General features: G+C 40.1%; 2 protein-coding genes and 1 long non-coding RNA gene across 6 annotated transcripts in view; 1 reads left to right on the top strand and 2 right to left on the bottom strand.

Moving 5' to 3' along the window:
- Positions 1-4,260, bottom strand: part of LOC135425843 (ATP-dependent translocase ABCB1-like) — a 57,231-nt gene extending 52,971 nt beyond the window's left edge. The window contains exon 1 of one of the 2 annotated variants that reach the window (XM_064678551.1): positions 4,049-4,260. The gene's annotated coding sequence lies outside the window, so the exon portion shown is untranslated. Of the gene's footprint in view, positions 1-1,562; positions 1,727-4,048 lie in introns of those variants that run through there. The other variant, XM_064678544.1, reaches the window with a different exon arrangement.
- Positions 1-26,220, top strand: part of LOC135425969 (uncharacterized) — a 66,928-nt gene that overhangs the window by 37,058 nt on the left and 3,650 nt on the right. The gene's annotated exons all lie outside the window — the stretch shown is intronic.
- Positions 13,777-26,220, bottom strand: part of ABCB1 (ATP binding cassette subfamily B member 1) — a 51,557-nt gene continuing 39,113 nt past the window's right edge. For 2 of the 3 annotated variants that reach the window (XM_064678602.1, XM_064678593.1), the window contains 8 exons: positions 26,004-26,207; positions 22,944-23,044; positions 21,806-21,946; positions 20,525-20,681; positions 19,554-19,751; positions 17,772-17,978; positions 16,224-16,370; positions 13,777-15,074 (listed from right to left, as the gene is read on the bottom strand). In XM_064678602.1, coding sequence (XP_064534672.1) covers positions 14,880-15,074; positions 16,224-16,370; positions 17,772-17,978; positions 19,554-19,751; positions 20,525-20,681; positions 21,806-21,946; positions 22,944-23,044; positions 26,004-26,207 — 1,350 coding nt within the window. In that variant the 3' untranslated portion in view covers positions 13,777-14,879. Of the gene's footprint in view, positions 15,075-16,223; positions 16,371-17,771; positions 17,979-19,553; positions 19,752-20,524; positions 20,682-21,805; positions 21,947-22,943; positions 23,045-26,003; positions 26,208-26,220 lie in introns of those variants that run through there. The other variant, XM_064678610.1, reaches the window with a different exon arrangement.

Below are 26,220 nucleotides of genomic sequence, written 5' to 3'. Positions count from 1 at the left end.
TCTAACCAACTGAGCTATGGAGTGCAATGAGGGACACCTATGCTTTGAAGGTGCACGATTTAAAGCATCTTATATTGGCTAGTCCTGACCTGTGCTGCTGTGCTCAATACTGCTTCTCCATATGATATATCTAGTAGCAGAGGTATTTGATTATAAGGTATAATTTGTAATAAAGCACCTAAGACACTTTATTTACTCCTACCTCAAATTGTGCCAACAAAATAATCTGACACTCAATGTTAATGTTACAAAAGCCAGCTGTTATAAACATCAGGCTCACTAATAATATTCCTAGAAGTAATAAAACACTACTGGAAACAATTATTTCCTAACTAAGGCTGAAAATAAAAGAGGTTAAGAATAAGATTTTGAAAGTATAGCATTAATTAAATAGCAGACTATTTCCTTAAAAATAATGATGGTACTGAGGTTGTTTAGCTTGGAAAAAAGAAGGCTCAGAAGGGACCTTATCACTTTGTTCAACTACCTGAAAGGAGGTTGTAGCAAGGTGGGTGTGGCAGAAAGGGTTAACACTGTATAAGAGGAATGTCACAAGGAACCATGGGAGATGTAGTCTCTACAGCAAGCCCCCTGGAGAGAGAACTCAACGGAGCATGCTCACTGAAGGACTGGCTAAGAACTGGGGGAAATATGTGATGTCACGGGAGGTATATAAGAGCTTGTTAGCGCGCGAATAATCAATTTGGCAGCTGCACATGCATCTGCTTGGTCTGTGCGCTATAATGGTTGCACGTAACGGGACTTAAACAGACATCAGAAACTAGAAGCACTAGCTTTGGGATATCTGCCATAGCATCCTCCTGATAGCAATCAAAGGAAAAAGGGAAGAGGTCTTCAAAACATGTCGCGCATCACTCATCTCTGGAAAAATAGGACAAAAAGGAACTGAAAAGGAAAAAAAGAAGAAAACTAAGCTTCAGCAAAAAGAGGTGAGTATCAGGAGGGCAGGGAGGTTTTCCCAGAGGGAGATTTTTCAAAAAAAAAATGGAAGAAAAGCTGAACCGTTATTAATATATATTACCATAATTATACTGGCATTTCTACCGGTCAAAACTTTTATGTGACTGCTTGGCAAAAACACGGTGTTCAACTTTATGAGAGAGAGACAGAGACTTTAACGCAATTAAGAACTTGGCCACGTGGAAAGATCTAATGAACATCTTGAAAATTCACAGCAGAAAACCAACTCGACCCGCAGCTGCAAACCCCACTCCTCCTGTCGCCCCTGCAGCCCCACCTTGGGTTTCCCCAGAGACGTTATGCGAGAGAAAGGTGTATGGGAGGTTCCTCGCAGCAGAGAGGGGAAGGGAGGCGAGGGGGAGACCACGAACAAACTGGAGCAGCGTTTTTCTCCCGCTGCCAGCAAGGGGAAGAGGGTAGCGCGCGGCCACCGCTCCCCGCGGGAAAGCTTTGCCCGACGCCACGTGGCGCGGGGATAGCAGACACCACGCCGCTTTCTCGCCGGCACGCAGTTTGCGAAGAGCCGAACGGCACCGCGCCGGCTACAAAGCGCCGGCGCGCAGCCAAAATGAAGCTTTTACCTTTCCACTGCCGCGGATTGCGCAATCAGCACGTGGCCGCCACGCGGCAGCGACACGGGCACCGCCGTGGAGTTGCAGCCGTGTGAAGACCGCGTGGTTGCACGGGCAAGGCCATTTTGCCCCGGCCGCGTGGCCGGGGAGAGCTCATCTCTTCCAGTCCCGCGGCCGTTTTCTTGTGTTTTCTTGTGTTTTCTGCTGGGGACCGGGTGTGTCGGCCCGGCGGCTGCTGCCATGGAGATCGGGGCGGCAGCTCCCGCGGGAGTGGAAGGGGGGGGGGGATCCGCCCCCTCCCCGCGCCCGAGGCGGAGCGGTAGCAGCAGAACTGTGCAGGGGCTTTCCCGGCGGGGCAGGCACACGGCCCTGCCGCGTTGCTGCCGTGGGACAGGGGCTGCTCCCGAGCACCCTGTGGTGCGGAGCCAAGGTCCCTGGGCGCAGCTCTGCGCAGCCCGCGTACCACCCGGGGGGCCACCCCCCCCCGGCTGGGCTCTGCGGGCCGCTCGGCGCCGGCCCCGCTCACGCCCCCGCCTGCGGCAGAGCGGCCGCAGGGACACAGCCAAGCGAGCGCCGCCCGGGGCTGGGGCGGCGGCGGCAGCAGTAGTTGCAGCGGGGGCAGAGGCCAGCCGGGGACACCCCCCTTCTCCCCCCCACTCAGCCCGGCGGGGCATGGCAGCCTGGGCCGGCAGCCGCTGGTAACGGCAACAACTTCAGCAAGAACGGAGGCAGGAGCCGCCCCCCCCGCCGTGAGAGCGGCTCAGCGCCTGAAACAGACCAGCACGGACGAACGGGAGCGGGGCGCGGGCCCGGGCCGGCAACAACAGCCCAGCGCCTGAGCCTCTACTCAAAGCTAACAACTTATACAACATTTCCAACAACAGAACTAAACAGAAGCTTTTTCAACAGGGCCGGCACACAGCCGCGCCGCACCTCTGCCCCACGTCAGCTAGAGTTCCCAGGATCACAGACCCAGTGCACCCCAAGCCCTGCAAAACAAGCGAGTAGCCAACAACTCACCAGTACAGTCCACACAGCTAGCAATACAAAGGTAATGCTGTGAGACACAGCAGATGTACAGCTATCAACTACTATATTTAGCTCTTTAAGTCATGAAAAAGCAACTTTACTAATTAGCAAGTTTTCTACTACTTTAAAAAGTTCTTTTGTGTTGCTGGGAGAATAGTGGAGACGCTGAGGGAGAGAAACTTACTTTATTGTTTAAAATCCTTAAAAGTGCCTTTTGACTTTATCCCCACAAAACCAAAACACTAGAAGCATACCTGAGCAACCAGTAACACAGAACATAGCAAGTATGAATGCCAACAGCCTGCTCCAAGGACGGAGCTTCAACTTACAGAACATCAGGACCAAAACATCCACCCTGCCTGCCAGGATAACTGCTCCTGAACCACCAGTGCAGAACTCAACTGTGAAAGCTTCCACAGCCCCACAGAATCTCAGCACCATCATTTAGACCATCCACTGACTGCTGACCAGTAGAGAACTGACCAAACCGGCCAGCAGCCTGCCAAGGCTGGCCAAAATGTCCAGCCAAGAAACAACAAGCATGAAAGCATCCATAAACACCACTGCAACCTTGCAAAAACAGACCAGCATCTATGAGAGACAGCTTCCTTCAATGGACCTTTCTATAACACAATTTTATCCATTTTACAAATAGCCATTTTTTGCCCCATATCTCAACAAACTATTATCAAGAAACCACACAACACATTAAGAAAAATATTTAAAAAAAGGGGAAGGAGGGATTATAGCTCTTCTCTGTGTATGTAAATTTACATTAACTCTTTTTCAAAACAGGAACAATCACAAAGAAAAATAATTGATAAAACATAACCAGAAGAAACACACAAGCAGTAACCACTACAAAACGAAAACTGTGATTTAGAGACACAATAAAAGGTTTAAGTGTGTACGTGTGAGGAGAGAATGAGAAGGTGGCCACCTAAATATGAATGAGAAAGTTGTGTAGAGGTGTGTATGCGTGTGAACTCAAATACACTTTATGGCAAAAATACTGTAAACGCTCATTCAACAACGCTACCTCAACCACAGCAAATACAATCAAACACATCCATAACCTAACACATTTCCCCTTAAAAGTTATGTTTTTACCCAGTAACACCCTCAGATAAAAAGTCTTACATATTGTGGCAGTTTGAGCCACATTAGAAAATCTAAAATCCAATTTCCAGGCCTCCCCTACCCCTCTCCATGATTTATCCCAACGCCAAAGAGAGAACTTTCAGGCCAGAGGCTTCTGTAGGGGAAAGGGGAAGTATATACATTTGTTTACACAAATAAATATACTGTACAAACTAAAAGCAGCTATATATATATTATTACACTTCTATCAGTCCCTTCAAAGCTTTTCCTTTTAACTTTAGTCCAGGAAAGGCTTTTTCAGGCTGGAAAGTAACTAGTCTCTCCCTCATGGGAGTGTTTGGGGCCCTTGAACACTCCCTACCAACCTTCAGCTGTTTGCTGCAGTTTTTCCTTCTTCACGAAGTCCACGAAGATAGCTTTGAGTCTGTCCTGTCATACCTCGCTTCGTAGGCTGCTGTAGTGTAGTCAGTTTATCAACATATACGTCCTGGAATTTCATTCCTCCTCCAGGTTTTTGGCTGTCCTGTGTTTAAATCACTGTGAAGGACATCTTCCAGGCCTCTCTCCAGTCCGTTTCTAATTTCGCCTGGGGTTTTCTCTTCCCCTGGCACCGAGCTGTATTTAGCCTGTCCACTTTGGCTCTGCTCCAATGCTGAGCCTTAAAATCCACCCCTCCACCAGCCTCAATGCAGTGGGGGGGGAAAAAGCCCCCTAGCCTTGGCCATAGGCAGCTCAGTCCAGTTATACACTGTCCCAAGTGCCCCACAGCCCAGCTGCAGGGGCGGGGAAGAGGGCCTGGCCTCCTCGCAAGGGACCTGTCTCTCCCTCTTACCTCAGGTACTGTGAATCTCTTCCTTCACAGCACACACTCACTTCAATGCTGCCTCTAACCCTGACATAGGCAGGGCTGTGGGCCACAGGGCTCCCTTCCCCCCCCCGGAGGGGGGGAAGAAGGAGCCCAGCCACCCCCTGGCCTTCTGCACCTACACGCAGCAGACACCAACAGAAACTGCCAGCAGTTTCTGGTGGCTGTGTATGTATAATTTTTAGCAGAAGCGAACGAGTGGTGACTGGCTCTCCAGGGAACACTGCCCTGGCACCCAATCACCTCTGAGCCCCCGCCTGCTGGGGGGGGCCAATCTCAAACCATGACACATATCTATAAACCCTTTCAAATAATTGAAAGTTGTACAGTTAATAAAGTTGTGAATATTATATGGTTAAGAAGGTTGCACAAGCTAACCATCTTAATAAGGGCCTTAGCACATTAGGCCCTGGTTTTTATAGATGGTTAAGATAAGTTTGTTTATGTTAAAAATCTTTAAGAAAAAAGTTTGAAAAATTGTTTTGTAAGTTGTTAATTATAATAAGGAAATGGAATAATTATAAGGAAATATGGCAGAAAGGGTTAACACTCTATAAGAGGAATGTCACAAGGAACCATGGGAGATGTAGTCTCTACAGCAAGCCCCCTGGAGAGAGAACTCAACGGAGCATGCTCACTGAAGGACTGGCTAAGAACTGGGGGAAATATGTGATGTCACGGGAGGTATATAAGAGCTTGTTAGTGCACGAATAATCGATTTGGCAGCCACAGTTACATCTGCTTCATCTGTGCCCATACTGTGCTATAGGTGGGGATCAGTCTCTTCTGCCAAGTAACAAGCAATAGGACAAGGGGAAATGGCCTCAAGTTGCACAAGGGAGGTTCAGGTTGGACATCAGGAAAAATTTGTCCACTGAAAGAGTGGTTAAGCATTGGAAGAGGTTCCCAGGGAAGTGGTGGACTCACCGTCTCTGGAAGACTTCAAAAAATGAGTAGATGTGGCACTTTATGATACAGTCTAGTGGGCATGGTGGTATTTGGTCAAAGGTTGGACTTGATTATCTTGGCGGTCTTTTCCAGTTTTAATGATTCTATGACTCCGTGATCAAGCATGTGCCACAGGGAGCAGTGAAAGCTTACCCTTTTCCATCTGACTAGCGAAGACTCCATAGGTGGTTAACATACTAATACTCCTTTAGTAGGGCATTAATCTTGACTATCTGTTGTGTGTATTAACCACAAAGTAACTCCTTTACATATAACTGCACATAGCAAGAGATGACAGAATGAAGTGGCCCAGAAAAGGAGAGTGAGATAGGTGTGCTGGTTTTGGCTGGGGTAGAGTTAATTTTCTTCACAGTGGCGAGTATAGGGCTGTGGTTTGGATTTGTGCTGACCACCAGGCTGATAATATATAGAGATGCTGAGCAGGGATTCCACAGAGCCAAGGCCTTTTCTGCTTTTTGTACTGCCACACTGGTAAGTTGGGAGGAGGCACGGCCAGGACAGGTGATGCCACTTGATCAAAGGGATATTTCATACCATATGACATCATGCTCAGTACCTAAAGTGGGAGGGAAGAAGATGGAAGGGGGGAGGGCACTTTGAGTGGTGGCATTTGTTTTCCCAAGTAAATGTTATGGGTGACAGAGCCCTGCTTTCCTGGGGATGGCTGAACACCTGCCTGCCCATGGGAAGCAGTGAATTAATTCCTTGTTTTGCTTTGCTTGTGTGTGCAGCTTTTGCTTTCCTTATTAAACTGTCTTTATCTCAGCCCATAAATTTTCTAACTTTTAGTCATCTGATTCTCTCCCTGATGCTACTGGTGGGAAATTGAATGAGCAGCTGTGTGGTGCTTGGCTGCTGGCTAGGGTTAAGCCACAACAGTAGGCAATGGGAAGTCATTTTGGCAGCAAAGGTATGTAGTAACAGAGAAGCAAACTGAAGGTGCCACTGCTGCAGATGGAAAGAGGAAAGAAGTCAAGCAACAAAGTCTTGTGCACATTAGCTCTGAGTGACAATGATGACTTTTGTTCTAAGCATGGCAGGTTATGTCACAGAAAATATTTAATTTATGGATCTAGGCTGAGCCATAGCTTTTCAGCACAAACCACCCATGTACACATGCAAGTGTCAGAGACCCCTTCAGTGAGCCCAAGACCTGGGCAGGCATCTCTGAAAGTAGAGACCTCATTAACCATGGGAAGTAGGACTGTGTGGGCCTCACATGTCTTTCCCAGCATAAGTGGTGCTTCGCCATGTGGTGAAATATTTGCTCCATGATGTGACAACTGCTCCAAATGCCACCCACTCTCACTGCTGGTGATTTCTGCTTAATCCTGCTCCCATGAAGCTGCATCCTACTCCCTAGAAGCCTCTCTCCCACACACCATTTTAAAAGGTGGCACAGAAACCCATCAGTCTAGCCCAGACCTGCTCCACAGAAACACCCTTGCAGATTCCTGAGCTACTGCCCACCCACAAAGCAGTTGGGCCACCTACCCTGGGCGAGGAGCCCCCCAGGGCCAGCCAGGTCTTGCAGCTGGGCTTAGTCCAGCTAAGGATGCCACTGGACTTCAGAGCAGAGCCCATGAGGGACAGCAGCTGGGAAGAGCCCATGCACTCAGCACAGCCCCAGCTGTGCTTTCCACACATGTCACGAATCATAGAATATCCTGAGTTGGAAGGGACCCACAAGGATCATTGAAGTCCAACTCTTGGCCCTACACAAGACCATCCCAAGAATCATACCATGTGCCTGAGGGCATTGTGTAAGTGCTTCTTGAACTCTGTCAGGCTCAGTGATGTGACCACTTCCCTGGGGAACCTGTTCCAGTGCCAAACCACCCTCTAGGTGAAGAACCTCTTTCTAAGATCCAACCTAAACCTCCCTAGACACAACTTCAGGCCATTCCCTCAGGACCTGTCACTGGTCACCACACAGAAGAGATCAGTGCCTGCCCCTCCTCTTCCTCTCACAAGGGAGTTGTAACTGCAATGAGGTCTCCCCTCAGTCTCCTCCAGGCTGAACAGTCCAAATGCCCTCAGCCACTCCTCACATGGCTTCCCCTCAAGGTCTTTCACTGTCTTCGTTGCCCTCCTTTGGACACTCTCTAACAGCTTAATGTCTTTCTTATATTGTCGTGCCTAAAACTGCACACAATATTCAAGGTGAGGCCACACCAGTATTTAGAAACAAAAGGTGTGGATAAAAACAATAGTTGAAAATTTTTGTTCATGTAGTGTGATACAGAAGTTCCTTTTAGTGGCATGAATACTGTGATGCTTTGGTTTTGGACATGATATGGGAATCGAGGCAAAAAATTCTGAAAATGGTTTGCCCTGTCCACAAGAAGGAGACAGGTAGGAAGTTATGGGCATGTGGACTGCAGCTGCTCTCCTGATATTTGAGAGTGATAGTACAAGAATCCTACTTGATTCAGTTGACCAGTGCTCAACTGCATGAGTAGCAACACAACAAAAACTCCTAAACCTGGATGTGAAGGAGCAGCCAGAGAAGGCTGTGTTAGTGCTCCATGAGGCTTCTCAGAAATGTCAACTCTGTTTTCTTGTCTCAAACACAAAACTATTTACTAACTGAACTGACGTACATTTCCACTCAGCTGGGAGCTGAAGTTTTAAATTGTGTAGTTCTATTAATTTTTTTTTCTTGGATAAGAGCATATTCTCAGAACAATTTTTCTTTGTGATACCTGTGATTATACTCAAGAAAGCAATCTCATCCTAGAAAAAGACTTTTCCTCAGTGTAAAGCGATAAACCATCTCTGTGTCCTCATTGCAGCCAGTTTAACCAACTAGAGAATTAAATTATTTAAAAGTATTATTTTAATTTAGGTAATATGAAAGTGTGTTGTACATCTGTGACTGTGGTATACTAAATTGAATGAAACATTGAATTTCCTGTCCATAATGGCAAAATTGAGAAATTATGTAATGCTCTTATCTTCTGTGAACAGGAAATACTATATTCACCTAGTATAAAATACTGATATTGGTGGTAAGATGCCTGTTGTCTCACAGGTAAAGAGTTTCACTTTAACATCATTGTAGCACTTTAATACCCTATTTTGTAAATTTCTATATCTGGTTAAAATTTATGGGGCAATGTAGAATGATAGTAGTGTTGAATTTAACATCTCTTAAAGGAGTAACTCACTTAGAAAAATAGCACTCAAACTCTGTATCTGGAATCAAATTACCCAGAATAAATGAAAACCTCGTTGCTCTTTTAATATTATGAAATATTTTTAATACATGGGAAGATTCTTCTACTTTAACAGATTTTGTGACAAATATGATTAAATAGGGAAGAAATAAATGAAAGGTCTTTGATTCAAATGCAAAGATAGACATTATCTACCATCATTTGTTGCCTCCAGTAGGACTGCTTGACATAGCACAAGCTGGGATGAGCAGTTGTTATCTACTGCCTTGGTCTAGGTCTGAAGAACTCTGACTTCAGAAGACATGGTAGCGATGCTGTCAGGTTTACTGTATCATGCTGATCCCTTAGGCAGGAAAGAGAGTGGGTATCTTGGACAGTAACCAGCAGCTCATAAGAGTATTGCTCTTTGGATTAGACAGGGTACTGCATATACTGAATTGAACAAGATATACATGAAGGAGTAAAAAAAAAAAAAAAAGACAAAGCAGATCAATGAAGCCATTTTCTGAACAGATGAGGCCATCATGTGGCAAATTACAGACATGGCCACGGAAAGAAAAATTTTTGATTTACAGTACTGGGTAATAAAGAAGAAAATACACAACTTTCATCATGAACTCAAAGGAAACTGGTGTTAAAACTCAGACACAGAAATTCCTCTTAGCTTTTAATTTTTTTCATGAGCAATTCTCGAGAAATTTTAAAGGATATTTTGAAATTTTTTCAGTGCAAGATTCTTAGATGGAAATCGCATTTATTTTTTCTGTCATTAAAGTCTCACAGGCAATAATAGGAAAACGAGAGTCAGAAGGAATAATCATGTCTTCAGAGAAAAGATTTCAAATGTCTCAAAATAACAGCCAAGTGAGAAATGAAGTTTCTGATTATTTATCAAGCTCCTCAGGAAATTGCAGGAAAGAAAATTATGAACATCTGCAAAACTAGACTGTTGTATGCTTCCTTGACTGTACCCTTAACAAGCTGAACAGGGAGATATTAGCATCCTGAACTGTAAATCTCAACTTTAACATGCATGAAGAGTAATGTCTGAGTTGTTTCTGATTTAGTAGATATGTAAATAACTCTCATCTTTAATAACTCACCTTCTTTTACATTGAAGAATAGACAGATGTGTGGAGATAAATCTTCTGTAGATCTACTCAAAAGAAAATATCAAGAAAACTTAATTTTGTTGCACAACATAGAAATTTTGTATTGTTTTCCAATTCTATGAAATATGTACGTATCAAGGAATGACTGAAGAGTTTGTACAACAAGAAGGCACATTGATTAATCCAAAATGAAATCAGTACAAAATGTGATATATGTAAAAGTGGAGGCAAGAAGAAATTAACCTTGGGGGAAGACAAGAGTGCCTAGAAAGAAAAAACTGTGATGCCAGCATTAACTGAACAGCTCATTGGAGCCTCAATGGTAAAGAGAGAAGACAGTATTAGTCATCTCACACCTATAGTAGCTCCATTCTTTCTAAGTTCTGCCCTGACTTCTTTTATATATTGCTGTAAATAAAGCTGACCTCATTAAGGACACTTTAAAAGCAAGTGGGAAACAAGAGCTACTGTGTTACCTAGATATACATTCCTTCTTCCTCAACATGTCTTCATTTTTAACATCTTACATAGCATGAACTTATTTTTTCTCTTAGATTAATCAAATTATTCTTGGACCTATTTTTTCACCAGTAATTTGAGAACCAAATCAGAATTAACATAGGAATAAAATTATACCTGATTGTTGTAATGATATAAGAACCATGCTATTCTCTCTTAAAACAATTGCTTGCAGTACTCAAAAAATTTCTTAACATATATGTCTCCTTTACTTAGCAAATGAATTATACCATTTCTACCCATAGACACTTCAATCAAATCCAGTAAGACAAGATAATATACATATATAGAGAGAGATGCAGTATTTATCTTTCAAGTTATCTGAAATATCAATGACTTTAAATGTTGGGGCATTTTAAATTAGTCCCATACAATTTCTAGTATGTCTGTAAAAAATGTCTCTGTCTTGGTGAATATAAGGCTGCAGGCAGCGTTTATGGATCTACTTTTATGAAACATTATGTAGTGCAGGATCTAAGATGCTTTTTTTAGTAGAGCAGTCATTTACAAGGTGTGACTCATTTCTCTACACAAAGGCATTAACGATACAAGTATTTATGATAATCATGCTTATATCCTCTTATGAAGAGACACAATACAAGGTTGTTGCTAATCTGACCTGCTAGTGACAGCAATTCTAGAATGGGATGAACTATGCCCTGGCCAGACCTTTGTTAACCCTGCAGAAGACAGACTTGCTTAGAGAAATGACTTAGGTGTGAATGCTCACTTTGACTTACATGCAGTCCTGTCCTAGATCTCTACAACAACGGCGTTCTGATGCTGATCTCCCTAGTTAACAGAGTACAGCTAGAATGAAATGTATGCAGGAATAAGCACACAAAGACAAAAGGAAATGTACTCACCCTTCAAAAACAAAGATTGCTAAAGATTGCTGTCCTTGTGTGTTCTGCACCTTTCCTTCCTCTCTACTTCAGATATCTCTCCAGTCCGTGAAATTCACAGCAAAGGATTTGAAGTTGCTGCTGGTCCTGTTTCTTACTTTCTGCTTTCATTTTACTGTATTAAAGTAATTAGAATAAAAGATACCGTCCTCTCTTAGAAATACAGAATGAATGAATGACTAAACTACGTTGTTCTAGACGATTTGTCTAGAAGACTGGGTGCTCGACAATAACAGTTATTTAGATTGTCTATAGATACATTTACAATGTGGCTTTTTCTGCACAAGAATTGCTAGTTGAGTGTTTTCACCCTGTATTCATAGGCACTCTGCCATGTTTTGAGGGAGAGGAGTAGGAGGAAGTGTTATAAATGTACAAATAAACTATACTAATCTCTTGACAAAGAGATTAACTTGATTCTATTTGTACTGTGAACGATCACAAGGATTACTCTTTAACAAATGCTTCAATGAGATCTTTAGCGTCTTACAGAAATTAATGCTACCAGGAAGATTGTTTTCACAGACCAGTATAGCAGCAAGAAAGAGACAACAGGTTCAAAAGATTTACTTGAAAGAAAGAAGATTGATGGGAAGTCCGTGTCAGGGGGAAGACTGTTGAACTTCTCCCAACATGTGGGATAGTTCAAGAAGAACTTTGAGGGAATGCCTGAAGAAGAGACCAGCAGAGATCCAGAACTGATGTACAGTCTTCCTTTGCAGATAGTACATGGCACTGGTGAGAAATACTGCTTCAGACACTCTTGAGGTGAGGGAGGATGATGGAGTATATTTATGTTCTCGCACTATGTCAGAAATTATAGAAGGGTTTACTAGTAAGGTACTTGTTTTATATGGAACAGCAAATTGTCCCTGTAGGGGTAAGTATGCTGGAGAACACTGGGCAATAGCAACACCCTGATAAGAATCTGTGGTAAGAAAGACTTCCTAGACCTAAACTCTCTTTTTCTTCTGAGAACTCTTATTTTGATCAGTCATTTCAGCAGGACGGTTGTCAGACTGTTGGACTTAAGTCCTTCTTGATTCCTGTCTCTCCGTGGTCAGTGGCATACACTTGCAAAGTGGTTAGGATTGCCAAGGTGGTGTCAATGCTGACATCTCTCTAAAGACTTGTTCCAAAGGTAACGGGTCAAGAGGCACAAGAAATGTGTGGAAAAGCTGCTAGAGTACCTTCCCTCAAAACAGTAAGTTCTGCTTGAAACTGCTGCAGGCCCTCAAAAGAAGAACAGGCCAGAGGAAAAAAGGCCTATTACTTCAGAATAACAACACATACCTATCATCAAGAGTTTAGGGTACTTATGGTCAGAGAGAAGAGCTGACTATGCCAACAAGGAGGGCTTAGAGCTCAGACAAGTATCTTATGACATTAAGGGGAACCCAGATATCTCAGAGCCTAACTGAAAAGGCTGAGCTTTGGAGTAAGGCCTCTTATGCCCTTTGGAAAGATGTGGTAGAATAATGTAGAATTGTCCTAGTTCAGTCAACCCTTCCTTTGGGTAAAGCATTGCAATTAGAAGGTGCATGAATAGAATGTGGTGAAGAATGCAATTTTGGAGGTGTTCTTCTCTGTCCTTTGGCTTTGTGACTGTAAATTACATGACGAGTTACCTAGTGGTAGCTCAGTTGCAGTAATATGGCTGTTGTAGTCTTCTGAAAGAAAATTCTGAAAAGAAAGTAATTGTGAGCAGAGAGTTTCTGAAGCATTTATAGTGGATTTGTAATTATTATGAAAACTTTTGCATAGATCTCGACAACGGGAAAATACTTCTTTAGAAATGTAGAAGAAAAGGATAGGGAAAAATAAATTGTTTTAGAAAGTTTCTATATTTGATGTGAATTTCTGAAATATATTTTAAACTATATGGCCAGGATTTAAAAAACTGATTTGCAGATGTCTGTGGTAAAATATTTACAGTGCTATCCTGATTTTCATAAAGAGTTAGATTTGTCTGGTAAATCAAGAGTCTTCAAAATGACACAAGTTGGGGAAAGAATCTAATAATTACTAATCCAATCATTAGAAACTGTTCCATCACAATTTAAAAATCCTAGTTTAAAAACAAAATACTAACATCCAGAATTTAGTGAAAAAAAAGTCAGTCTACGTATGTTCGCACTTGAATCTTCAGACTATAATGTTAAAGAGTATCTATTCAATTCTTGCAATTGCAAGTATAACTTCTTTATATTATTATGCAGAATAATAGCCTTACTCATGGACAAGAATCTTATTGTATCAAGTAAGGATACAAATAAATAGGAAACAAACAAATTTGCTAGTCAAATTGGTTTTGCATCTAAGATAGAAACAAAAGAAAATAGGTATGTGATTCCAATGAGACTGTATCAATCAACATTCTGAAGAGTGTTATTAGTACATTGATGAGCCTAGTTAAGGTGTGTATAAATGTCTAGATCTGTGTGTATAAATATCTAGAGATACATAAGACAGACCATATGTATAAATCTCAGGGAATCAGAAGTTGCTAGGATGGAATTGTGGAAGATTGATTAATCAGGCCAGTTTTAAAATTAAAACTTTACTGAATAAATATGCATTAACAATATACATCGCTTCATGCTTAGTTATTAAGAATTACAAATCAATATTACTACATATTCAAAGCAGCTAGTGCTTAACAGTCATCCTAAATAAGCAAATAATATACAATGTCACAGAGCTGATGTCAAGGATTTAGCACCAATAATTACAGTCCTTGGGAGTCTCAGTCACGGTGATCAGGTTCAAGAGCTCTTCAGCGAAGCATGCTAACAATGAAAAAGATGCCTTCCCTCCCCCTCCTCCAAGTCCAAATCCAGGATTTTCACCTTTTATAAAATATTGCAGTCTTCAGAATTCTTAGACTTTGACCTCTGACCCCTAGGACTTCAGGACACTTGCAGATAGTTCTTTCCCTGGCTGCAGCAGGTGCTTTGTCTTGCCCATCAGTTATGGGATTTTTTCTGATCTGCTGTTTCTTTCCTGTGTTATGTCTTTTTCCATCTCTTAAGATTGCAACTCTTTGGGGATCAGTAACCAACCACCACTGAGGTACTTGCAGTTTGAGACCCTTGTTTTCAGACTTTGCCCATGTTTTCAAGACACTTACTGTCATCCCATGCTTAAACTCCACAAGAGACATCTGGAATCAAATTTCAGCTGACCAGCAAGTTCTCATAACAGGTTGGTAACAAGCCCAATAGGCCCAGACTGACTTGTGTCTTATACAGGCACAGTGAGGATAAGGCTTGAGGTTTCTTTCTGACAATAGCAAAGCTACTTTTACTGAGCATGAAAATGTTTCCAAGTTGCTTACAGACAAGCCTGTTTAATGTGACTTTTGACAGAGTTCAAAGCAAGCTAATATTAATTACATTTGGCTTAGCATGCTTCTACTTTCATGAGGACAATAGGCCATTGTTTTGGCCACATAATAAAGCTGTTTGAATAATGAAAGCTAATACAGAGAAACTGGTACGTATTTACTTAGTTTTGTATGATTTATCAAAGGAAGGAAGAAAACCAAAAGTATCAAAACTGACTGCTGATACCGAAATAATTCCAGTGGCAGAAGTAGCTCCAGTGGGAATTCAGAGATAAGTACTGCCTTTATTCTACATGTTGCATTACACACTTTGAACATTGACCAGAGAATAGTAGATGCCTTTTTCAGCCAGAAGCTGCTGATGGGTGCCTTGCTCTACGACCTTGCCATTCTGTATGACAGCAATCTTGTCAGCATTTTGGACGGTGGAGAGCCGGTGAGCTATCACGATGCAGGTACGGCCTTCTCTGGCTTTATCCAGCGCTTCCTGAACAATCTGCACAATGAACAAACCAAAAGGTGAACTATTCTGACAGCTGCGAAGTAAACTGCAATATGAGAGCAAGGGAAAAGGAACAAGGACAAAAGAATGTCTACTGAATCTCCTTAGAGATTTTCAATGACTCTTCCAGACACAGCATTAAGCAGTCTAAGTTTGAATTCAGTATTGGCCCTTGTGTGAAGAAGATGTTTAATTGGTCTCTTTCATGACAGATTAATTATACATGGGAGTCAAGTCAGTATTCTTGGGTCAACTGCTATCAGACTAGTTCTCCTGATTTTGCAGGGAGTCTATGGTGAGAGCTAGCAGTGGCAGAAAAATACTAAAAAGAATCTCTGCTTTCTTTTATTTATTCCTTATGTTTATTAATGAGGAATAAAAAGAGAGATGAAATTTCAATTATGTGCCTAACTGGCACATAATTAAGAAAACAATGAATCATGGGATTATTTAATGGCATTTTCCCTTCAAACCTCATTTTTATGCCTACAATTGATAACAACTTGGTCCAAAGGTTTTAACTTTTCAGACTATAATATCTGATATAACATTTGCCTCATTAATAGTAAGTTTTTTTGTGGACTCTGTGTTGATTTTTTACAGCTAGATTGTATTTCTGTTGTACCAAGATTGCAGTTTTGGGCTTAAAAAAGAAGTAAGTGTTCTAAAAATTTTCACATAACATCTTGTGTTAACCATGAACATGCAGCAAGGACTGGAGAGCATTAGGAGAAGAAGAAAACTTATGAAACAAGATTTGTCAGGTTTACAGAAAAAAAATAGTTCTCTGTCAGCATCCTCAGTCTTTTTGGCTTTGCAGTTTGTGTGTCCTGATTCAAGTTTGACAGCACTTTTTCAGTTGAAGCCTGAAGAATCCTAGGCTGAGGAATGCATTCTTCATTGCAATTTCAGTCTGTCTGCTGCCATACAGATGCAAAAATTACTTTTTTGGGGGTTTTTTTGCAAGAAGGAGTAAGACTTTTATATTTGTCTATTATTAGCATAAACGTGTAGTTTGTATAAGACACCATATTTCCAGCTTTTGGCTTCAGTCTGGGAGAGTAAAAACAATAATCATGATGTAAGAAAAAAAAAGAGGGGGTGGAATTTAGATTCCAGACTCCTGGCTTAAACTTAAGTTACCTTTTCACTTTCTGTGTCTAAGGCAGAAGTAGCTTCATCCAGCAGCAGAATTTGGGGCCGACGCACAAGAGCTCGGGCAATAGCGATACGTTGTTTCTGACCACCAGAAAGCTGCGTTCCCTTGTCTCCTACACGGGTATTGTATTTCTGGAAATAATAGATTAAGTTCAGGCTATGAATGCAAATCAATTCTGAAGTATACTGAAGCATATCAACCCTGACACCAGCCACCCATAAACTGCATATTCCATGCCAGTAGCTCTCTGAAAACAACTGGCCAGAACTGCCAGCTGACACAGATCTATAGATCTTTCACCAGGAGACTTCTTTGTAACATCAAGTATTTCCTAAATTCCAAGCAATAGCACTCCCTAGGGTTGGATGGCAATGTTATTCTCAATCAGGAGACAGAGCACCAAAGATCAGTGGAAGTCCCTGACAATACTGAGGATCAAACCCTGACTTAAGACACTCCAAGCTAGTGTCCAAATAAATTAGTTATTCTAACCAACTTTTATTCATCCTAAAAAAAAAGCAATGTGTAAGATGTATGAGATTCAGGCCAAATTATATATCTATATATGGGCACAGACATTTTTAGACTTTATCTATATCTGTCTGGACAGTTATGCTTCTTATTGAGTTAGGAAAGTTAAGGCAGACCAGCAGATCTTGATAAGTCATTAGAAAGTAAACATGGTCTGCAAAAATCATGGGCCTCGGCTTTTGTATTTTTTTAAGCCGTTTATCAGCCTGAAATCAGTCTGAATGTGTACAACATGCAACTAAGCTGGCAACCTCCCAACTTCAGAAAGTTTTGAAAGCAAGTTGGCACAGGTTAGAAACTGATTTGTCAAACACACAGAAGAAAAATCCATACAAAACTAAATAATAAAAAACATTTTCTATCTCAGGAAGTTCCCAAGTCACAAATTACGCAAAGTAAGATGAGAATTCAGGGGAAATGGGATTAAATGTTTAGCCTTTCTGAATACTTATTTGTAAATATGTCTTGGTGGTCACTGCTTGGGATAAGATTATGTGCATGGCAGACCTTTTGTCTGACCAAGATGCTCATTCTTACATTATTGTGTGGTGGTCAGATATATATATGTGAAAAACTGTATTTTCGGACCACAGGAATGCTAGAAATTTAAATTCTGACTAGATAAACTAGAAGAAATGTATACCCTTGTCAGTCTAGCAGAGTCTTTTACATGTGCTTGAGATGGACAAGAGCTTAAAAAGAAAGGTTCCATTTACTTAAAAACCCCCACCACTCACTTCCAGCTCTCAATTAGTTACAGTTGTGTCCTTTCTTCCCAAAGATCTTGAATGTTCAGCTCTCTACCCGACACTGGAATCTCCCACAAAAACAATAATTATGGTGAACACAATTAAGAAAGGAAAAATGTTTCAAAAATTGTTTCAGATCTTTTTTCATCTCAGGGAATTATTGTACCCCGGGTATTTACAAGCAGACACAACTTTTCCCTGCCACTTTAGGTCACTTCCAGTTCCAAGTGGGAGAAAAAAGGAATAACTTACATCTGGCAGAGAGTCAACGAAGGTATGAATATTGGCTTCTTTTGCTGCATTAACAATTTCCTCAAATGGCACCTGACGACTGTTATCTCCATACGCGATGTTTTCAGCGATAGTGCAATCAAACAGGATTGGCTCTTGTGAGACGATACCAATCTGGGCTCTCAGCCACTTGATATTTAGTGCCTTGGCACCTTTGCCATCAAAAAGCTGAGAAAGCAAACATTTTAAATTTTAGTCACATGGCTATATATGTATTTGAGACTTACTGTAAATTCATACACAGAAGTTGTGCAATTGCAGCTCTTTCCTTAGAGAGATCAATTGAAAGCTCACATAATCCCTTGCCCTGCTTCTGCCCTATATCCCAACATTTTCTGAGGGCTATTTTATAAAAGTGTTGCCTCAGTCCCTATCTTTTTGTTTCAAGGTTTAATTAGGATTTTGAAGACAATGGAAGATAGGGTATGCTGAGGCAATTTCAAAGAACCTTGGGTAATGTTCTTTCACTTTTTTCTTCAGCAGGAAAAATAAGCTTGAAAGGAGAAATGGCTTTTGACTATATAGGTATTTACCATCTTTTTTCCTTAGAATTCCAATGGATTTGCGGGCTGCTAAGATCTGCTTCCTCTCCCTTATCTGATGTGAAAAATCATTAGAGAAAGTAGAGAATACAGTTATTATGCATTTTTGGATCTACCATACCAAACATCATGACTTTTAGGCATGGTTACTCTCCTTATCAGACCAGCACGATTGCTCACTTTTGTGTACAGCTGCTCGGACAGTTACTGCTTTTAAAAATACACCCCTCTCACCTGAATTCACAGGGCAACTCAGCCTCTGAATTAGCCCACCACTTTTGTGGTTTCTATGCCAGAGGTCTGTGCTTTTCCTTTCATGAAACTGTATTTGGTTATTCATGAATACAAGGTCAAAAAAATTGGTAAGGAAGACAGATTTGGTTAAACATACTTTTGGAGTACTTGTGCTGCTACTTTCTACAAATCATTTTGCTACACTGGACATGTTTGGGCATTTCAACTCTCAAAAAAATCTTGTCCATTGCATCTAGGTCTCATTTAAGTATTGCTTCCCCTCTGCAGAGACAAGTTCTGAAATCCTTCTTATTCTCATCGCATCCAACCCAAAATGTGTGCCCTGTTTTTCAAACACAGTCTCTGAATACATTTACATCAAAGAGCAATGGCAATAAACAATACTGTTATGTGAAAAAAAAATATGTAAAGTTGCTGAATAAGTAATGTAGGAAACTTTACATGTATTTTAGACCAAAATTACTGAAAGTATTTACAGTCTATTACTTGGTATCTGGACACACTTCGAAAGATGTTTCTGACAAGTAAAAATTACCATAAAAATTATTTTTGGCAATGTTCTCTGGTTTTGGTTTTTCTGAAAGAACATAGACAGCAAATTCTGTTACTACACTCTACAGAAGTAGATATGTATATGTATGTTTCACAAATTTTAAAGTGTTCATAATATAAAAAACTCAGGAAATTTGCTCTGAATTCAAAACCACCATTAGGCCATGGGTCAGGCATATTTTTACCACACAGATCTTGTTTCATTAATTCCATATAATGTGGGAAACTGGGACTCATTCAATTAAGGAGCCCTAATGAGCCAGTGCTGATTTTTAACATTAAAAATACTTGAAAAAGAAAACTAGAAATATCTATTATACTTTATCACATCACATAAAAACAGTAAGCACACCCTCACTTAAATCTATTGACATGTTCTTGAAAAAATACTTACCATTTCTCCATCAAGTGGGTCATAAAATCTCTCGAGCAGCTGAACCACAGTACTCTTTCCACAGCCACTGCTACCAACAAGAGCCAGAGTTTGTCCCTTTTCTACTTTTAGATTCAAACCCTGGAGGATTTTGACCTCTGGTCGGTTTGGATAGTTAAATACCACATCTTTGATGGTTATGTTTCCCTCAAATGTTTCCTGGAATTAAAAGAGCATCACTGTTACATGTGAAGGAACAAGATTCAGGATGGGAGCCGTTCCAGGTGTGGAGAAAGACATACAGCAATTGACAGGACTTTAGTATATGGACTTTACTGTTATTATCATTGTATCCACACTACACAGTGCAGAGCCTGGGCATACCCGGGCTTGCCACGAGTTTGCCTGCTCCCTGCTTTCCCGCTCCCCTCTCTGATAGGCTGCAGAAGCTGCAGAGAGGAGACAGTTACCATTCGCCCTCTCCTTCCCTGGTTCCTCCCACGTTCCTCCCCCTTTGCCTGTGTCCCTACCCCGATTTGTTCCCCCGTTTGTCTGTCTCATGCTCCACCCCGTGTTCTAGCCCTTTCCCCGCCTGAACCCATGAAACCTCAGGGCACCTCAATAAAGTCTTCCATTTGCAGCTCTGCCTTGTCTCCGGACCCGTCCGTGCTGTGTCACGGCCCTGTCCCCCCTCGGACCGTGGCAGTTACATCTTTAAGACAATTTCACAGATGATTCTAATAGAATTGCAGAAGTATTTACTCCCCTCCCCGACATCAGTAGGGGTTTTCAAAACAAATGACCTTTTGCCATTATGAGCAAAAGCTGGACTCACAATAGAGAACTTGGTCCATGTTGTGTTCAGATAAAGTGTCAAGAATGCATTGGGAAAAAGATGTAATCAGGAGAGGAAAAATCAGTTTGAGGGAAGTGAGAAGAGTGCTGTTCATATTACCACAGAAAATATCACCCGTTACACATGGCTTACTTACGGGCTTCTCTCCTTCCTCACTGTAACTATCTATTGAGGGCACTCTTTCAAACAGCTGAAACAGGTGGGCTGCTGATATCTTGGCTTTAGCATAGTCTGGAGCAAAAGAGCTGGTTTGTCCTAAGGCCATTGCACCAAATACAACAGCTGAAAACACTCTACAAAAGAAATCAGGAAAAAAAATAATCAATAGACAATGAGAAAAGGACAATGGAAATGGGGCTGCAGCCAACTTTTTCTTTCACTCAGAGAAAAAAGAGGGCTAAATTTAGAAAGAGTAAAGTAGTAACCAACTATTATTGGTTCAATTACTCATTTAGCTCCAGAAATTCCTTTTTCACCCTCTTTCAATGATGTGAAATAAACATGTCTGCATTCTAAATTCAGTGTTTGCATTATTTATTAGCACTAATTTCTTTAGTTATTAATACTGATTAAGTATATTACATCTCAGCTGAGGCTATAAGGAAAGGGGTCAATGGATGGCAAAACTGTTACTCTAATCCTGTTATTGCTATGGTTTCCTCTCTATGGTTCCATGATTTTTGGGAGTTAGTGATCAATTTTTAAGGCATCAACGAAAATAAGAAATCAAGCCTGTAACAAAGTGACAATAAAGATTTAATTTTCTATTGCAGCTCTGATGGAAAAAATAGCATGATTTACAGTACTGAAAAGGGTTGAAAACTATGCTATTATTGCTTTGTGGTGATTTTTATGTAATTTTATGAAATTTTTTGTAATTTTACAGGCTACATTAGAATAGTTTAAGAACCTGCTGTCTTCAGCTATTAATTACTGCCACACAACTGAGAAGTGGTATTTGACATATGAGATCTATGAGACCTCTTTTAAAGCAAAGTAAAATAGATTCATTTATTTTAAATTTTGTCTTTTCAGAGCTCATAAAGTCATCTGTTTTATTCTGCATTTAAACAGCCTAGAAGAGCTCACACAATTTTAGGTCAAACAATCCCTTTCAAGTCTGACTGAGCCACTGCAAGTCCACTCACTCATCTGACTAGAGACATTCAGCTAGCAGATGGGATGCAGGCACTTTCCAACATCTTCCAGTCAAAATGAGCTGTGTTTACCACAATTAGGTTGCCAACAAAAAATTGGTGTGACTGACCTTTTTGGGTATTGAGGTCACTGATATCTATACTGGTAGAACCTCAGTCTTTTAGAACTTGTTTACACAGCCCTTTATTGAGTTATTGTCTCTTAAATAATAAAGGATTTTTCTGGATAGACAGAAAAATATTGCAAATGTGATACTTACAAAAACACGCTTTTATACTCCATGTGTCCATTTGCCACTAGATAGGCACCAAACCGGAAACAGGCAGCATAGGTAAAGAACATCATTGCTTGTGAAAGGGCAAAAGAAAAGCCAAATATATGTGCCTTCTTCACAGAATTTCTGTAAGAAAGAATGCACATTTTCATCAAAGTGTGCAATCATACTTAAGTTCTTATATGCAAATACCAACTGACTTCAGTTGATACTGTTATGAATGGAAAGTGTACATACACTGAAACATTAACTAAAAAACATATCTCTGTCTCTTCCAGACAAACTGACCCATAGAGTAATAACTTCTTTTTTATACTAGAACAACAGTAAGATGGAAGTCTCGGAGCAATCCCATCAGTGTCAACCCTGAGAATGGTTAGACACTTCTGAAAGTTGTGAGATGTGAACTCAAAACCCAGCAGCCTGAGGAAAAAGCTAAGCAATATCTTTTATGTCCTGCACTGTGCTCTAATCACTCAATTATTATGGTTGATGTGTTAGTGGCATCCTCACAAGTCTCTTGTTATATCTGTGTACAGATGCTGTCATTTCCTTTACTTTTCTCATGAATATCTGAAAATGAAACATTCCCTTCTAGAACAAATAAAACTTTCCTTGACAGAATCTTTTTAGTTTTTCACTTTAAAACTTTTAAATTTTTATTTAGCCCAGGTAGATTTATATTACTTTTTTTTCAGCTACAAACCAATAAGCAATTACTCAAATATTTTCAGTACCTCTAATACTTTAAAAAATGGCAGAAGGTAATATTCAATTTACATTAAAAAGCTTCTAATTAAATATCAAAAACACTTCATGTGGAAATTCAGATTAGATCACTTCCAAAGCTCACTTAAAACTAACATTTTTCCAAACCAAGTGACATTGTAATAGAAAATACCAATATTATAAAGAAAATTAATTAAATCAAGTTTAAAAAAAAGTCAGCTGGTGGTGGTTGTGTTTGTTAATAAAAAATATGCAAAATATTTACATTAATTTTGAGGTAATTAAATTATACATTAAATCATACACACTATCAAAAAAAAATCTATTTTTGTTGAAGTAAATATGTGCAATTTATTACAGATTTTTTTTTTTAGCTTAGTTATTTTTATTATACCTGTATGGTACAAGCAAATGTTCTCCATACATCAACTCAAATTTTCTTTCTCGGGTCAAGCTAACAACAGTTCTAATATTTTCTATTGCTTCTGTGGCAATCTGCAATAGAAACATAAATGTTTTAATCAAAAATTAAGATAAATTTCTTATCCTAAACTAATAAAGCAATTCTGTTGGAATGTAATTTTATATTTTTTATACTGGTTATTAAAATCATGGACCTTTGATATCGAAAATAATCATTTTACATTTTTCTTTTTATGACAATGAGATTTTCTTACGACGCTCCAAAATTTTCTGATAAGACCTCTTTAATGTCCTACAAATAAATGGTGAGAAACCATTAGGCAGCAATGACAAGTATGGAGAAGCTATTCAACAAGAAAAATGGGGTATGAGCATTCAAATTCCAGTCCACTGAGTCTGGGCTACAATCAAAATGTCCAGGTTGCTTACGTGCCTTAGAGCCTAACTTAGATCTCAGCAGTAAATGTTTGATCTGAACAATAATACATTCTTTAATCTTGCAGATATGTAGACTCGAGTCATTTGTATGCACAAGGGTACCTAGCAACATTTGAAGCCAATAAATGTGTGTCTATTATGGGAGTAACAGATTCAAAGCTTTTACATAGTCTGTTAAGACTATGGAGGTGCCCACAAAGTCTTCCTCAGTGACCACACAGTGAGGCTAGGAACCTGTATGGTCTATTTAGTCCATATTAATGTAGAATGGATGATGCTTAGAAGTGACCAACAGATGACACCTGGAATAACCACATCTCTTCAGACACTGGAACAATGCTGCATCCCTCTATTCACCTCTGGATGAAACACTGGTTTTGAGTGCACAACCTACATAGCCTCCCATGAAATATGTGTTAGACTGAGTATTCCAGTTGTCCTGAAATCCTGTTGCTCTGGGAGGGCACATGTACTGTATTATAGTTGACAGTCCCACAGGGATGGATATTTTCAATTTCCTAATGCATCTCAAATGTTATTAAACAGCTATATCTAAGCTCTATTCAGCTGCCAATCAGTCTCATTTCTAAGGATGGGTATTAAGCAGGACAGCTCATTTATGAGCATAGATACAGTACAAATGCAAAGTAATGTCTTTTTTTAACTCAGAACTGTACATAGAGCAGGAAAGGAATATGGGCAATACCAACAACAATTTAGCTAGACTTTTGCAGACATTGTATAAAAAATCATTGTCCTGCTGTACTCAGCACTGGTGAGGCTGCACTTTGAGTACTCAGTTCAGTTTTGGGCCCCTGACTTCAAGAAGGACATTGAAGTGCTGGACCATGTCCAGAGAAAGGCAACAAAGATGATGAAGACCTTCAGGGCTTTAACATATTTTGCTGAAATATACATTTAATGCATCATGGTTTGAGTCTAATAAAGACCATAAAGTAAGGTTTTCAGTAACTTAAGTTTGGCAGTCCTTTGCAGAATGCAAATTTCCAGGTAAAACACCATTGTTTCTCAAAAAAATCCTGATTTTTTTAAAAAAATGAAAATTTAATAAAATTCCAGTAGTCCAGTCCTTGCTTAGGTGGTCTTGAGAGAGGAAACTCATACATTTCTATGAAAAGTAAATATTTTTTTAAGTTTTGTAAAAATGTCATAAAAATTTGTAACACCTGTGGTAATTCTTTGCAATCTGCGGCATTAAAAAAGTCTTTAGTGCCTATTCCAAGAATTGTCAATTTTTTTCTGCCATATCTTACAATAAAACTACATGAAATAAATATTCAGCCATTAGAGAGGGGAAACAGAAGAAATGTAGTCAGTGGGAAGGAAAGGAATTGCATTCTTTGGCTTGTATGAAAAAGCCCGTGGAAAGATCATTCTGCACAATTTCCTGTGGCCTTGGAGGGACAAAAATGTTTTTCAGCAACTTTATCTACAGACATGATGGAAGGAAGGAAATAAACCTCATTTAGTCAACAGGAGTTACTGGGAGGGTCAGTGGATACCTATTCAACATAACCAGAAAGCAATTCATCTGTCTATGCACGGTGTGCCTACTTAGTCTGCTTCTCCAAAATCATTGATTGGAGTGGGAAGGACTCTAATCTAGTTGCCTACATGCAGGTGACTTGTGCCCTTGGAGATGGTCTAGGATACTCAAAACATTTGGGTAAGGCATGGCAGATACAACATAGAGCACAGAGTAGACCCAGACCCTTCTGAAATGGCAACTGGAGGCCACCCAACTCTATGGCACCTCAAGTAACTACAAGATGACATTACACTGCTAGAACACATGCAGACACATATATTTAAACACCAAATCTGAATATTAGTACTATTCCTTATGTGCATGGTCTTAGATAAATGATTTTCCTCTCAGTTTAAAAACAGTAGGACATAGGAAGAAATTTTAGAAAAGTTTTACCTTGAAGAAAGCAATTATCTGGGAAGTGATGAAATAGTTGTTCTGTCCCAAAAGAATTTTTGGAATGAAGTGACATTAAATGCCTTCATTTAATTTGTTAAACAAGAGTCTAGCCTTCTTACTTTTCAGTTCTCATCTTTCTCTTCCACTCAGGAAAGAAAGGAATGGCAAACAGACTCAGAAACCAGTGGGTATATGCATATTATCCCTGCAAACACCAATAAGATGAAGGAGGGGAAAAAAAAAGAGCAATATAATAAACATAAGACAGATGACATGCCAAAAAGGGATGACAGGGAAAAAAAACAAATGAAAGAGAATGTCAAAATGAAGAGTGTTGCAAAATAAAGGAAAACAAAGATGATCAGAACAGGAATGAGAAAGGAATGTGCCTGAATAGCGTTTAGCACATTCAGGGATTTATCAGCTATAAATATATATATTGGTTAATAACATAATTCTTCAATTATTATTGAAGAGGTGTGATGCTCTGTAGGTCTACTAGTGTAACTACATGGAGTTTAGCTATCTCTGGAAGTTATATATTATGAATTGTTCTGTATTTGGAAGTAATACATCCAGTAACAATACTTTGGTAAACATGACTGTATATATTATACAGAAATAGATAAATTTCTCTAAACCCACCTTTCCTGCAGCTTCCAGCTCTTTTTTGTCTTTCTTAGCATGCCCAGCTAACATCTTCATTTCAATCATTCCTGCCACTGCAATGATGGGCACAACAGCTAAAAGCAGCAGGGTCAGCTGCCAGCCATATATTAATGATATAATAATTCCAGTCCCCAGGTTGGCTATGTTTTGGGCAATTAATGCTAGTCTGACACCAGTTGCCTGGAAGAAGAAA

This window comes from Pseudopipra pipra, chromosome 1 (assembly GCF_036250125.1).
Source record: "Pseudopipra pipra isolate bDixPip1 chromosome 1, bDixPip1.hap1, whole genome shotgun sequence".
NCBI lineage: Eukaryota > Metazoa > Chordata > Aves > Passeriformes > Pipridae > Pseudopipra > Pseudopipra pipra.
This window is presented reverse-complemented; position numbering and strand designations above follow the sequence as displayed.